The sequence below is a fragment of the Podarcis muralis genome, chromosome 12, assembly GCF_964188315.1.
Source record: "Podarcis muralis chromosome 12, rPodMur119.hap1.1, whole genome shotgun sequence".
NCBI classification, from domain to species: domain Eukaryota; kingdom Metazoa; phylum Chordata; class Lepidosauria; order Squamata; family Lacertidae; genus Podarcis; species Podarcis muralis.
In genome coordinates, this window is record NC_135666.1 from 34882051 (window position 1) to 34898244 (window position 16194).

The following is a 16194-nucleotide window of genomic DNA, read 5'->3' on the forward strand; positions in this document are numbered from 1 at the left end:
TGTTGAGTGTTATGTGTGAATAACTACAAGTGTGCAGATCAATCATTGGTGCAATGATTGTATACTCGTTGAATAGAACACCTCTGATTCAACTTGAGCATTGTTATAATAGTCTTTTGCTTAGTTATACTTGTATAGATTCTCATTGCAATTATGTGTGTGTGTACTCAAAAGTAGTCCAAAGTGTGTATATGTTTGCAGTCTCAAGCATATTTTCTTAACTTAAGTAGGCTTGGATAGTCCTACAAATAATTTATCATGAATTGAATTGCAGACAATGGGTGCTCTTTTAGGCTTGCTCTTATGTATATATCGTATGTACACAATATGTACAGATACACTATTTTAATGACAGGATAAGTGTGTTAGAGATGCACTGTACATAGTAATATTTCAGGCCTGTTAAAAGGAGCTCACTGTATAAATCTCAGTTCTGCAAGATAAACAGTAGTTTGCAATTGAATCCAGAGATGTATGGCTTCTGTTTTTCAATACAAAACATTTGCTTTTCTATGCTTCTTTGTTTTGTGTTTTACAGAGTCTTCTCTTCTGTGATTTTTGCTGCTATGAATGTTGCTCAGTCCAGTTCTCTTGCACCAGATTTTGGCAAATCAAAGGTTTCTGCACAAAGAATTTTTCAGCTTTTGGATCGGAAGCCAGTGATTGATAGCTATAGTGAAGAAGGTGAAAAATTGGTAAGACTATACAGATAGTGCTTTCAGAAATAGAATTGTTGTGCTTCTTTTATTAACAGGGCTCGGTGTAGGCTACTGGAATAAAAGAAAAGAAATATAATGCTGTTTTATTTACTGCTGTCAGCTCAGTTTCTGGTTGCTTAAAATTGGCTTCAAAAAGAAACTCCTTTATTTGAGATATGGCTTTATACATAACCCATAACATATATCTTTGTTCATTTCCCACCCCCCGCAATGTAGGTGAAATTTGACGGCAACATTGAATTCAGAGACATCCATTTTGAATATCCAACTAGAGCAGAAGTTCAAGTTTTGCAAGGACTCAGTTTAAAGGTTAACAAGGGGCAAACTCTGGCATTGGTGGGAAGCAGTGGTTGTGGCAAAAGCACCTCCATCCAGCTTCTGGAGAGATTCTACGACCCAGGATCAGGACAAGTGGTAAGCAGGGATGGACAGATCCGGCTATTTCCATTCTGTGTCAGTTTTGTATGTGTTCAAAATCATAAGTCCATTCGATCCTGTCGTTTGCCATTTCTTTTAAACACACAAAAATTGCTTTTAAAATGCACATATTTTATCTGATATGCAGGTTTTTGTATTTACTTTCTCCTAAAAATACATGTTTATATATGCTACATGTCTATATATTTTTCCCAACAATAAATATAGACCATAAACTTGGTGTGTCCATTAAATTTTACACAGGTTCAGCTGCCTATTGTTGTGTCTTTCAACTCTGCAGAAGCTCATTGCAAACTTTCTGTACTTCCATTTCTACCTACAGCTTGCAGATGGCGTGGACACCAAATCTCTACATATACAGTGGCTAAGATCCAGACTTGGTCTTGTGCAACAGGAGCCTATTCTCTTTGATTGCAGTATTACAGAGAATATCCAGTATGGCGACAACAGCCGAGTTGTCAGTCAGGAAGAAGTTGAAGAAGCAGCTAAAGCAGCTAATATCCACAACTTCATAGAAAATCTCCCAGAGGTAAATGAAGATGTCCTTACGTTTTCCAGCATTCTCTTTCTCCAGAGGAATAACTATCTTATTTTGCACAAATCCCAGTTGCATAGAAACCTACAGCTGAATCCTTTGCATGAGGGAAGGGGCTTCCTGTCTAGTGTCCCTCTGAGGGGGCCATGTGCTAATGGTGGGCAGGGCTAGAGCCAAAATTGGGTGGTGTATCCTTTTCTCTCTCTGTCACATCTCCCCGCACTCTGGTCATTCTCTCTCCCTACCACATATATGAAATTAGGCCAAGGGCTACAGGTAGCCCACCCCAACCTTATCATGTTGACTTATAAAGTATGGTCAGAGATTAATTTTTAAATGCATATTTAAGGCTGCATTCCCATGCACGCTTATCCTTGAGGAAGTCCTGTGGCAAGCAGTGGGTCTTGCTTCTTGCTGGGGAACCGGGTTTGCGTCTCCACTCCTCCACATGCAGCTGCTGGGTGACCTTGGGCCAGTCACACTTCTCTGAAGTCTCTCAGCCTCACTCACCTCACAGAGTGTTTGTTGTGGGGGAGGAAGGGAAAGGAGAATGTTAGCCGCTTTGAGACTCCTTCGGGTAGTGATAAAGCGGGATATCAAATCCTTTTTTTCCCCTGTTGAAACATCTGCACAGGATCCAGATGCACAGCCTATTAGTTTTGATAGGATGCCGAAAGGTCTAACTTGCTCTTCACAACACTCACAATGTCTGTGATCTTTTCTTTTTTAAAAACAACAACAACCTACAGAAATATAATACTCGAGTAGGTGACAAAGGAGCACAGCTTTCAGGAGGACAGAAACAAAGAATAGCCATTGCCCGTGCCCTTGTCCGAAAACCAGCAGTACTTCTTCTGGATGAAGCCACATCAGCTCTTGACACAGAAAGTGAAAAGGTTAGTCAACTTGCAGCCTTGCTTCCTGTACTGCAGCAGGGTAGGGATGAATCGAGGCTATCATTCTAAATATTATTTTTTTCTTTGCCCATGCCTGCAGATTGTCCAGAAGGCCTTGGATGAAGCTAGAAAGGGTCGGACCTGCATCGTCATTGCTCATCGGTTGTCCACGATCCAGAATTCTGACATCATAGCAGTCATCCAGAATGGCAAAGTAGTGGAACAGGGAACTCACAGCCAGCTGCTGGCCATGGGTGGATTCTATCATGCACTTGTCAATGCACAAGTACCTCATTAGCCCAGGCTGCAAAGTCTGTGGATACCAAAAAAACCCAAAAAACCCCTCAAATTATGCCTAAGGCAGCGTTGTACTTGAGTCTGTCAAAGAACAGTCCCCTGTACCATATGATGAAACCGCATTTCAAAATGAAGGGGTTGTGTAATATAAGGAAGAGGGGAGAATCTCCTGTTCCGAGAAGAGGGAAGTCAAGTCGTCCTTTGGCATGCTTATGACCTTCAGCACCCCTGAAATTGTTCTTTGGGTCCCAATCAAGATGAAGGCTAACTGTGCCTTGTTCCTTATCGCCATCACCAGGTAATGTTCAGGAGCCTGTGAATGTGGGATGCAGGCCTACTGGGCATCTTCATGAGAAAGGAAAGAGATTTATTTATATTTTACTTTGTTATGGAATGTTTTTGTATCATAGTGTTGATTTTACTTTTGTAATAGTAATAAAAAAAATAACTGGGAAACCCCAGTAAGAACTAATAGAATTTACTGGTAAGGTTGGAACTGACTTGAAAGCCATCAGACCCAATGTTATGCCCCAGGGCAAAAGATTTAACTTCCACAAGATGCCAGAAGCAGAGAAGTAGTTCTAACGTGGTGGAAACAGCTAAAAGTGCCTGCAGAACATTTCTTTGCTGATTGACCAAGTGAGCCCATTCATAAATTTCAGGGAAATATATATTTTTAAAGCTATTTTCTGAACACTATATCCAGCATACAAGTTTTTCCTCACCCCATTTTATCTGCACAGCAATCATGAGAGAAAGAGCAGCTGGGCTCACAGTCGTCCACTGAGCTTTATAGCTGTGCGGGGTTTAAACCAAGGGCCTTCTCAATCCTAGGTGGTTTCACCATGCTAACTTTTTCTGTAGGGTCAGTATCAGCACTGCATGAAGGAAACTTGAAATTCAAATTTAGCAACACTGCAAAGTCTACATTTACTGCAGTTTACAGATCTTCACTATACAAATGACAGCTTGTTTATTTTCTCGAGCGCACTACAATTAGAAATATATATACTTATTTCAGTTTTATTGTCATCTTTGCCCCACATGTCATGGGGATAAAATACAACACAAAACAATTCCTGCCAATTTTTTAAATTATCTTTTCAACTAGCCCAAACACAAATAGGGCATGTCCTCTTCTTTCTTCCACATGGGATTTTAAACATCCCAGGAAGTAAAAAAGCTTTTTAATTCAATGGCACTAAGGGAAGTGAAATGTTCTCTCTTCATCTGTGGTTGGCTGTCAACAGCGGTTGCCACACTGGTTTCAACAAATGAAGATGCAAGGTAGGTAGATCAGGGAATGGTCTCTCTGCTTGTGTCTAGTTGCAAGCTGCTTCCCAATTGGTCCTGATGGGAGGAATTGTAACTGAATTTTTGCTTCTTCTTAAACTTGGCAAAGGCATAGAAAAATGTGTGTGGGTTGCCACAATTTATTTCTGCCTTCACTTTTTCTGGAGTCTAATATTACAAGAGTTAACATGGGAAACTTCCTTGCACCAAATCAGACCATTGATCCACTTATCTCAGCATTGTACATACTAACTGGCAATCGCTCTTTTCCATCCCTGCCTGGAAAACTTGGGGATTGACAAACACCGTTTACCTTCCCGCTAGTAAGCGGTCCCTATTTATCTACTTGCACCCGGGAGTGCTTTCGAACTGCTAGGTGGGCAGGAGCTGGGACCGAGAGACGGGAGCTCACCCTGCCGCGGGGATTCAAACCACTGACCTTTCGATCGGCAAGCCCTAGGCGCTGAGGCTTTTACCCACAGCGCCACCCGCGTCCCTGCTTTTTTTCTTGAAAATGTACTAGCCTTCATACATAATGGTGGTTTGTGACTGACCTGTAAGTCACCTCAGCATCCACAGTTTGACCACTGCACTCCTGCCAAAAAACTGCACAAGACCCCCTTGAGTGAAGACAAAATTTGGTGCACACACCCCCCAAAAAAATCTCTTAGTTTTCACAATTTATTGTGGTACAGTTGCTTTTTTATGGATCTTCTTAGTAGGTACCCATATAAATATAGGTTTGTTGTTGTTATTTTGCTCCCCCTCGGCTTGGCGCCTTGTGGAGGAGAACTGCCTGTTCTGCCCTAATCCAGCTCCAGCCCCACTTGTAGTTTCTAGAGGGGTTATTATAACAGACAAGGAAGATGGGTGGAGAAAAATAGCTTGGATTGTATGTGGTGTGGTGATCTTTCACTTCTGGCCCTGAGAAGACGTTGGTATGCATCCCCAGGCTAGAAACCATTACATTACAGATATGCAGCTGTTAAATTGTCACGATGACCCATCATTTCGGGAACTTCTGCAAGGTTATGAAGATTGAGAAATATGAGGAACTTTGTATGGTTCCAGCATACAGGACTCGGGTGTTGTTAAATGTAAGATGGGGTGATTTACTTCTGTAACCTGTTTATGCACACTGCCCTCTTGATCCAGATTCAGTCGCCTGCGGGGGATGCAGAAATGATCAATGAATTACCGTAGGTGCATTAGGCATGAACTGGCAGGTCTGGTTTTGCAGGTCAGTTAGTGACTTTACAATATCTGAATTGAAAATAGAAGGAAGACTTATTCTTCAAACCCGAAGCCACTATCACCATTTTCATTAGTCACTAATGAGTGTGCGTGGGAGAAAGGTTAATTTGGTGGTGTAAGCTGGTCTCAGACTTGAACTTTAGCAGCCGAAATGAATCATTCCATGTGCAATGCTTAATTCAGAGACTAATATTCATTGAAAAAATGAGCCTTGAAGAAAGATAGAGCAACATAAAAGAAAATCTAATATGGTGCTTAAAATATCATATGGATTAAGATATGCATGTGATATTTTAAGTACCATATTACATTTTATGTTGCTCTATCTTTCTTCAAGGCAGTGGAAAGACACCAACTCTTCCGCTAGGGTAGGAAATGGCAGCCTAGGATTCTCAGGCTATTACTATGACTGTTTTGCCAATGCAATTATGATGCATAGAGCATTTGTGTGCAAAACAGTCATAGTAATAGCATGAGAATCCTAGGTTGCCATTTCCTACCCTAGTGGAAGGATTGGTGTCTTTCCCCTGTCCTCCAGCCTACCTAGTTGGAAAAGAATTTTGAAATTCCATGGCATTTTTGAATAAAACTCATTGTTTTATGAGTGAATGTGTGTGATGAACAGCAGGTATATGTGGGGAGAGTGTTAAGATAGGAGGGTGTGAAAGGGTCTCTGCACATCTTTTTAAATTGATCAGGGACTGGACCAGATTTTTCCCTCTTTTCCATCAATTTCATTATTCACGAAGGCAAAGCCATGTAAGATGTATCTTTAGGAGAAAGCGTAACTAGGACTCCTGGTGTCTGGTAGTTCTTTACTTAAGTCACTTTGGCACATTCCACCATATTCTTCCAAATAACCCAGTAACGTTTTGATTCCACATTTGCTAAGATGCCCCGTTCTTCTTTTTAGCATCTTCTTAGGCATGATGTTTTCTTTAACCTTAGCGCTGCGTTCTTAGGATCACCCAAGAGGCCAGCGTCTCAGGTGCAGCCACTGTGATTCAATAAAACCCCCAAGCGGCTTGCACAAAGTTGAACTTTTCTTTATCATCATCTGTTTCTGGTTTGTTGTGGTTGCTCTTATGTTTGCTGAAGTTAGTGGTTGCTTGGATGGGCATAGGCAAGAGAGGCAGCTGACCCCACCCCCATCAAGTAAGTAGATAAAAACACTTAACAGACCAGTTCCATTGCAGATAACTAGGTTCTGCCCCCCTAGCATAATGCCTGCCCCCCCCAAAAAAAATAGATCCTGGCTATGCCCATAAGCAGGGCCCAGATTAACAAGAGAGAAAAATATAGGGAGGGAATGGCTTCACCCACCACCAACTCTGGCCACCTCTCCAGAATGTACCCCCCCCCACACACACACACAAAAGTGCACCCACCACCCTCATGTAACTCTCAGTGTGCAAAGGAAGGTAACTAAGGGTTAGTTAGTGCTGGGAAGATCCCGCACTATGGGTTATATTCCTCTAGTCTGTCTGCAACTGTAGAACATGAAAAGGGTAATATTGCTCCATTATCTCTTAGCTCCTGGCTAGGGCAAAAAGAGCTTCAGGTACAGATGTTAAATTTAACACAAGTTGCTTGCCTCTTTTGTCCCCCAGTTCCATTCAACGCAAAACATGAGCTGCAAAAACATTTCCACTCTAGCTTCCCTTGCACAAAATGGCAATAACAACCAGTCGGATTTCCATCTGACCAGGACAAATCATACCTGAATTGGAGAACAATATTTTAACCAAGGTTTGGACTTTAAAGGTGCAGGCAGATTATAAATAAATCTAGTATTTCTGTTGATCTAATTCAAAAATATTTGAATTGCATCTGAAAGTAACTCCTATAATTGCCAGGTGAACTGAATGTGAATAAATTTCCTTTTGCAGTGGAACTTGGGATGGTTTTAAAAATTCAGTTTCAATTCAGCTTTAAGTTTAATTCAATAATTTCTGTATATATGGTTTTCATCACACTTAACTCTGATTCTGGCAATTGCATTTACCATTTTCATCTGTCCGAAAAGCTGTTTAAGCTTAAAGTTTGTAATTGTTGGAGGAAATAAAGCAATTGTCCACCTTACCCTATACATTTTGATTCTTATTTTGCTCTTAGTATATTTTATACTTTAGCAGAGCTGGCTGTATAATTCTGAAGGCTGAAGAAAAAAATGCCGAGGAACATGTGAATGAATTTTAAATTGAACTAGGGTGAATTAAATCCTTTTTCAAATGAACTTTCCAATCACAAAATAGATCCCCACAAAATCATGGACACTTGGTTCAGTGATACATATACTGGGCAGCATTCGCATACCTGACAATCAGATACTCCTCATTCTCTGTTTTGTGGGGCCAACTCTACTCTTAAGTAGCTGAGGTGACCACCTCAGGCAGCAGGTGGGGAGCAGTGCCAAGAGGTTGGTAGACTGTACCTTCTAAACTAGGCAGCTGTACTCGAGTACAGTGGAAGAGCTTCTTCTGTTGCCAGTGTTGAAGAAAGACTCAGGGGGAATCCAGTCAGCTTTTGTGTAAAAAAAAAAAAAAAAAAGGCAAAGGACCCCTGGACGGTTAAGTCCAGTCAAAGGCGACTCTGGAGTTGTGTTGCTCATCTAGCTTTCAAGCCGAGGGAGCCGGCGTTTGTGCACAGGGTCATGTGGCCAGCATGACTAAACCGCTTCTGGTGCAACGGGACACCATGACAGAAACCAGAGCACACAAAAACACCGTTTACCTTCCTGCTGCAGCGGTACCTATTTATCTACTTGCACAGGTGTGCTTTCAAACTGCTAGGTTGGCAGAAGCTGGGACAGAGCAACAGGAGCTCACCCCGTCGGGGGGATTCGAACTGCCAGCCTTCTGATTGGCAAGCCCAAAAAGTCCTTTGCCTCAACCAGCAAAATGTCATGGGTCTACCCTGCCGTTTTCACAAAGTCAGTAACTTGTTCAGGACAAAGGAAGCCCAAGCTCCCACCCCTACAGTCACCACTTTTAAAGCTGACAATGGCATCCAGTTGTTTGGCACCAAGTCCCAATCTAGCTACACCACTTTCAGATTCTTCTTGATGCTGAGTGTAGTGACCCAGTCAAGGGAACTCCGCACATAGCAGCTGTAGTGCATGTGGTTCCTGATCTGACCAAGGGATTTGTGAAGAATTCTGCTTCTACAGTGGTACCTCTGGTTGCGAATGGGACCCGTTCCAGAGGCCCGTTCGCAACCTGAAAAGAGTGCAATCTGAAGCGCCGTATCTGTGCAGGTACGTGGTGCTATTTGGTGCTTGTGTGCATGTGAGCGGTGAACTCCGGAAGTAACCCTTTCCGGTACTTCTGGGTCACTGCGGGATGCAACCTGAAAAGACATAACCTGAAGCGTCTGTAACATGAGGTATGACTGTACTTACAAATCATATTCTTGCTGGATTGGGACAAAGGGCTGCATTTATACAGGGGCAGAGGAAGGGGGTGCAGTAGGGGCAGTCTGCCCCGGGTGTCACCACTGAGGGGGGCCACAAAATGCCGGGTGGCACTCACTGCGGGGCCTGCAGCACGCCCGAGCCACACATCTCTCCTGGGAGTGACACGGTGGCTTGGGCGCCCACAGGCTCCACGCTGCCCCAAACAGTCCGCCCGCCGCCTCCCCCTCAGCTATAGGGCAGCTGAGTGGGAGGAGGCAGGCAGACTCCTCAGAGGCCCCGCAGAGCGTCCTGCCCCAGCTCGCCCCGCCCCGAGCGCAGAGCACGCGCACCCCCCAGGTGCCCGATCGGCTTGCTCCGCTGCTGCATTTATATAAACAGCCATTCTGCGGATTTACAGTGGTGCCTCGCAAGACGAAATTAATCCGTTCCGCGAGTCTCTTCGTCTTGCGGTTTTTTCGTCTTGCGAAGCACGGCTATTAGCGGCTTAGCGGCTATTAGCCGCTTAGCGATAATTAACGGCTTAGCGGCTTTAAGAAAAAGGAAACAAACTCGCAAGAACTCGCAAGACATTTCGTCTTGCGAAGCAAGCCCATAGGGAAATTCGTCTTGCGGAACGACTCAAAAAACGGAAAACCCTTTCGTCTAGCGAGTTTTTCGTCTTGCGAGGCATTCGTCTTGCGGGGCACCACTGTATGTAGTACCCATGCACACTTAGGACTCAGCTACGTTAGTCAAAATACAGCGTTGTAAATGCGTTATAACACTGTGACACCAGATGGCGCTGTAGAGCTGAAAGCGCATCTCAGTGATATTTTCAATTGTGAACTTTACAGTGGTTTTTTGCAGATCATTTTCAGAGTGTTTTTAATAGCTGTGTAGATCTAGCCTTAGCCACAAACCCAGACCCCATTTTATTTGCTGTAAATTAAATGCATAGCAGAAAAGAAAAGAAAATTAAAAATGAATGGGCCACTTAGATGGTGAGCCATGTGTGATGACATCTGTGATGTGATTTATTTTTAATACTTAGTAAAAGAATTAAACTTGGAATACATGGAGTTCTGTGTAAAGAATCACATTTCAACTTTCTTATAAATCTTGCTTCTCACATCTTTTGAGACCTGAAGTGTTTTTTTCCACATGTCTCTGCCAATCCTTGACATTTCATTTTCCCCTGTATTTTTATTTTGTTTTAAACCACAATGTGTTTGTGGTGCCTTTCATTTTACATCCTTTTCCATCAAAACATATATTTATTGTTTTATACCACTCCACTCTCTTTTCTAAGGAACTCAACACAAAACAGTTTAGAACTGCCAATCCATCTGCAAACTTAACTGGATTTCTGTGATAGTTTTAAAAAAACTATGATAGATTTTTTTAAAAAAAACCTGTTTGGTAGGTGGAGAATAGGCATGATTACTGAAGCTGAAGCATTTTGCATTGAATAGTGACATCTAATGGCTCAAAAGCTTACTTACCGAAAATCTTTAATTCTAGATGCTATTCTTGTCTGTTTTCCAAAGAGACATGCAAGTTAATTAATGCATGCATCTGGTTATCTAGTTATTAGTCATCTTCCCAGTCCCCACAACTGTTCTTACACACACCCCAAGTATAAAAACCCAGCCTGTGGATTTTGAATAAAACCAGATTCAAAAGAATATACCATGGGCATGACCCCAGCCCAAATTAAGCATGTGCTTAAACCTCTTCCGTTGAAATTAGCAGGACTTAAAAATGCTTTCATTTGGGTGGATCTTGCCAAGAAAGGTGTTTCTTCAAACTGCTTTTGGGCAGGTTTAGACGTGGACATGCACAGCATTTATTTTTATTTTAATCTGGATCAGAGGTCACCAACCTAAGGCCCATGGGCCAGAAGTGACTCGCGGAGGTCATTTGACCGTCCCACGAGCTGCCCCCATACTGAGCCACCCTTTCTCGCGCTGCACTAAACCAGCGCAGCGCAGCACAGGGACTTGCACTGCAACGCCAAAAATCACGGGAGGGGGCACTTACACACACACGCAATCCAGCCCACAGAGGGATCTAGACCCCTGATCTAGACCCCTTGCGCTCCCCCCCCCCTTTCTTCCAGCTGAGGGCAGCTCTGCCCTCTGCCTGCCCCTCAGAGTTGGCACATCAGCAACCTCTCCTCATCCTCCTCACCCACTCTCCAGAAGCTTCTACAAGCCGCCCAAGGGAGGAGCTCAGCACCAGTGGCCATGGAGAGGTAATGGGCTGCTCCCTTGCCACCATAACTCCTCTCCAAGTTCGGCAGCGGTGGCACTGGTGGGGGGAGATAGGGACATTCTCAGATCAAATCAGAAGCTGGGGTGACTTTCATAATTCCAGGACTGTCCCTGGAAAATCGGAACACCTGGAGGGTATGACCTGGTGTTGGAAAGGTGAGAAACAGTTCACCTTCTGGGACTCAGCTGCTGTTGACTGTTGAGCCTCATGACCCGGCATCTGCAGAAACTATTACTTGAGTCCCTCAGTGTGTGTAACAATTGAACTTTTGGTACTTGTAGTGGTCCGAGTGAACACACAAATCACAGAGTTGTTATAAAATCCGACCCGAGACAAACATCACTGGAGGCCATCCTGCTGCGTTCTCCATCACCACGACCATCTGAGGTCCAAATCCCTGGTTTTCACAGCATGTTGGCCAACCCACAAGCTCTTCAGTCAAGGCAGAATTCACGCCACACGTTTTAAATTGGCAAAGGTAAGTAAATAATGTTTCCACTCGACAGAGTCGCAATACGTCTGTGTTTTTCACCTTACTACCGTTTTGGAACTCCTGTTCCACTGCTGTAAAGCAAGTTGTAGAATATGCTGTTGTAGTTACTGTCTCCCTGAAACAACGGTGGTCTGTCAAATCATGACTGGTAGGAAGATGTTTGGCTATAAATTCTATTCCATCTGGGGACTATTAATTCAGTGAACTCAGAAAATTAAAATTATCTGTAAAAAATATTCATGTCTGCCGCTCTCGTGTTTTATTTGTTTGAGGCGGTTGCTTAGCTGCTCTGGCCAATTTTAATTTCTCTTTGGGGCTGCCGTCTAACTCTCCAATTCTGGATTATGACAAAATGAAAATTCTCAATGCTATTTTTAAAAGACGGGATTGGAACTGAATCGTTAATTAAAATGTGTTTTGCTTACCATTTCCATTCAGATTTTATTATTGATTATGATCTTCCATGAAGTGGGTATGCTGCTTTAGGCTGAAATCCTGTACCCACCTGCTTGAGAGAAACCCCTAGTTAGCTCAATGGGACTTATTTCTTAGTGGACCATATAGGATTGCTCAGTGCTATTTTTCTAGAAAAAGAGGTGCCAGAACTCACCATGGATCTCTCCCTTGTTCTCTTATAATGGCAATGGTGTCCACCTGATAAGTGCTGGCACTTAGTTCTGGTGAGTTCCGGCTGAAAAAAAAGCCCTGGGATTGCTGCTGATGGGTTAATTCAGAGCTGACAAAATGTTTGGGAAACTTGATTGATTAACTTACTACTGAATAAACTAGTTATTGCTTATTTATTTCTCTTGCCCTCCCTTCAGGTAGCCCAGAGTGGTATTTGTGGTTCTCTCCCTTCTCATTTTATCCACAGAACAACCCTGTGAGGGAGGCTAGGCTGTTGGGGGCAACTGGCCACTCAGTAAAAGCAGAGCAGGGATTTGAACGTGGGTCTGGTGGTACCATCAGAGTAGGACTTTAGGGAAGGAGGACAGGGCCTGCTCAACAGAATAAGCTGAAGGGTCCCCAAATGTATCTATTTACCACATTTTGAGGTAAGAGAAATTATTGTTGTTGCTGTTATTTAAGGGATACAGGTGGCGCTGTGGTCTAAACCACTGAGCCTCTTGGGCTTGCCAATCGGAAGGTCGGCGGTTGGAATCCACTCAATGGTGATGAGCTCCCATTGCTCCGTCACAGCTTCTGCCAACCCAGCAGTTCAAAAGCACACCAGTGCAAGTAGATAAATAGGTACCACTGCGGCAGGAAGGTAAATGGCGCTTCCGTGTGCTCTGGTTTCCATCACGATGTTCCGTTGCACCAGAAGCGGTTTAGTCATGCTGGCCACATGACCCGGAAAGCTGTCTGTTGACAAACACCGGCTCCGTCAGCCTGAAAGTGAGATGAGTGCTGCACCCCATAGTCGAATTTGACTGGACTTAAGCATCCAGGGGTCCTTTACTTTTTTTACTTTACCTTGTTGTTATTTACTTATACCCCACCCATATGACTGGATTGCCCCAACCACTCTGGGCGGCTTCCCACAGAATATTTTTAAAACCCGCAACAAAGCATCAGACATTAAAAGCTTCCCAATACACGGATGTCTACAGAAGGTCGTATAATGGGTCATCTCTTCAACATCTGATGGGAGGGCATTCCACAGGGCGGGTGCCACTACTGAGAAGGCCCTGCCTGGTTCCCTGTAACCTCACTTCTCACAATGAGGGAACTGCCAGAAGTTCCTTTGAACTGGACCTCAGTGTCCAGGCTGAATGATGGTGGGTGGAGATGCTCCTTTAGATATACAGGGCCAAAGCCATCTACACAATATTTCGGGGGGGGGGGTCATAAGACCATTAAGTCCAGAGTCCAAAATTACCTGGGTTTCCCCAGTCCTAAGCTGCATACACACCATACATTAAAACACATCCCCCCCACAAAAAAAAGAATCTTGGAAACTGAGAAATGTAGCTCTATAGGGGGTAAACTACAGTTCCTATTCTTCTTTGTGGTGGGGGAGGGTTAAATGTTTGATATGTAACCAGTCCTAGTCTCTCACTCTAGCTAACATATCACCCTGGCTATGTATCCCTATTTCTTTTTATTTATTGCTGATTAAGGAAAGAAAAAGCCCTGTCTGGCTGCTTATAAGCTAGATCCCAGTTTCCACCTTTAAAGCCCTAAATAGGACAGTCCAGAAAATATGAAGAACCATCTTCTCTTGACCGTATGAACCTGCCCAGTCTCTGCAGCCTCCAGATGAGGCCGTGCTCTGTGTTCCCCTCATGACATATTACATTCGTTTCTTTTTTTTTACCAGTTCTCCTGGTTTTGCATTTGAGTTCTTGCTGCTGTTGCATGTTGTTCTTCTGTTGAGATGTGTTTCATTGTTGGATTTTATGCATATTCGATTTTCATACCTGTTAGCTGCTTTGATTTTTATATAGACATTGAGATATGAAGAGGGGCAAGATAAAAAAATATATTTTAAAATGAAATATTATAGGGTAGGATACTGCTTTGACTTTATTGCCTTTTAAACCCTACTCCTCATCCAGGTGCAACAGTGATCGGCATACTGAATTATCTGGAAAAGGAAAAGACTGTAAAAAATAAAGCCTAACTGGGCTCAGTATTCTTGGATGATTTATGCCACTGGCAGGAAATAGTAAGCAGAAGGGGAAAAATAGGATTATATGTTAAAGCAGTCCATGGCAAAGGACAGGAAATTGATTCAAGCTGAGCTGGCATTTTTGCTGAAATGAGTTGTGTCTGTTGTTCTGGAAGCCATACAGCTTCCAACAACTGCTGTGTAAACCTTCAGAAAGCTATGTTTCTAAAATTTCAGCTTAAGTCCCATTGCTTTCCATTGTTCTATTCTAATCTATGTGCTACACATTTAAAGTAGGATTGTACCGCTTTAAAAAGTCATGGCTCCCCACCCAAGAATTCTGGGAATTGTAGTTTTTTAAGGGGGCTTAGTGCTGTTAGGAGGCCCCTTGTCCCGCCTCCCCAAGCTACAATTCCCAGAGTTCCCTGGGAAGAGGGATTGACTGTTAAACCACTGTGAGAAATGTAGCTCTGTGAGGAGAATAACATACCTTCCAACATTTCTCCAATGAAAATAGGGACGTCCCATTCCATACTGATAATTTTACTGTTTATACCCCACACATCTTCTGGGTTGCCCCAGCCACTCTGGGCAGCTTCTGATGTATATGAAAACATAACAAAACATTAAACATTTTTTTTAAAAAACCTTTCCTATACATGATTGCCTTCAGACAGCTTGGGGGTCAGATAATTCCATACCCTCCAACATTTCTCCAGTGAAAATAGGGACATCCTAAGGAAAAGCAGGACATTCCGGGATCAAATCAGAAACCAGGACAGCTTCTCTAAATCAGGCACATCCTTGGAAAATAGGGACAGTTGGAGGGGAGTCTAGAATAGGGGGTCTCCTAACAACTCTCTCAGCACCAGGAACAAACTGCAGCTCCCTGGATTATTTTGAGGGAAGTTGTGACGATTTAAAGTTGCATGATAGTGCATTAAATGTATGCTGCAGGTGACTGATTCTGGCTCTGCTTGTAATTTGATGAGAAGGGGGTTGAATTTGGTTTTGGTTTTAACTAGATGCCTCGTCCATATTTTCTTTCATTGACTGAAAATTCCAGCCCAGAAAAGTAACTTCCCAAAAAGTTGGAAGTTGACCCTCAGAGACGGCATGGGATGTGGTGCAGGGTGATGTCACTACAGGGGAGAAGTGGGGGTAATCATGCCTCTCCCCATGGCACGTACAAAAGTGCCTTCTGCCTGTTGCTACTGCCCCTTTGGATCAAACCCCCAAGTAATACCTGCATGTGTTGTACTACATATGGACAATTTAAGGTGCGGGAACCTCTACTTACAGTAGATCACAGTTACTTCACTACAGACTATTGGGTTGCATAATGTTTTTCAATTAGCAGGAAGGAAGCACTCTTTGTCAGGCATATATTCATATTTTATACCCGTCCCTTTGACATTTTGAGTGGAGTAAATAATGTGAAGAGTCCTTCCATGTCAAACACACACAAGTCCCTACGGGCTTGCCATTGATCTTCTAGTCTTGCCGTTCTGGTCTTCTTTTGCCAAAGCACCCCCAAAACCCAGATCCTCAGATGTTTTATAACTAGACTTCCCCGCAGTCCTTCTGGCTTTAATGGGGTTTGGTAGGCTGCCACTGCAGAGTTCATGATGAGAGCATAGAAATCCTCAGAAGCACAAATTCCATTGCCTAATAAGTTCAATATATAGCGTGTGTCATTTCAAAAGCCCCCTTGGGAATACGGTTTTGCAAGACCATGTGTGCTACTTTAAACAGCCCTTTTGAATTGATATCTGTGCTGAGATTAAGCCATTGGGGTTGGACATATCAATGCCTAACACATATTGCAAAACAACACAAAACAAATCTCACGTCCTACCTAAAATAACGAAACTCTAACTTTTGCATACTGAGCAGCAAACGTGTAAATGTTGACACCCTGCTAACAATTCATGGACATGGTAATAGCCCCAGCTATTCTTATTGTTGTATGCATGGTGTGTGTGTG

At 43.2% G+C, this 16194-nt stretch overlaps 1 protein-coding gene across 1 annotated transcript in view; it reads left to right on the top strand.

Moving 5' to 3' along the window:
- ABCB5 (ATP binding cassette subfamily B member 5) overlaps positions 1-7514 on the top strand; it is a 47965-nt gene extending 40451 nt beyond the window's left edge. Inside the window, exons 25-29 of the mRNA XM_028750594.2 lie at positions 539-695; positions 936-1133; positions 1480-1686; positions 2442-2588; positions 2689-7514. Coding sequence (XP_028606427.2) covers positions 539-695; positions 936-1133; positions 1480-1686; positions 2442-2588; positions 2689-2886 — 907 coding nt within the window. The 3' untranslated portion in view covers positions 2887-7514. The remainder of the gene's footprint in view (positions 1-538; positions 696-935; positions 1134-1479; positions 1687-2441; positions 2589-2688) is intronic.
- The last annotated feature ends 8680 nt before the right edge of the window (positions 7515-16194 follow it).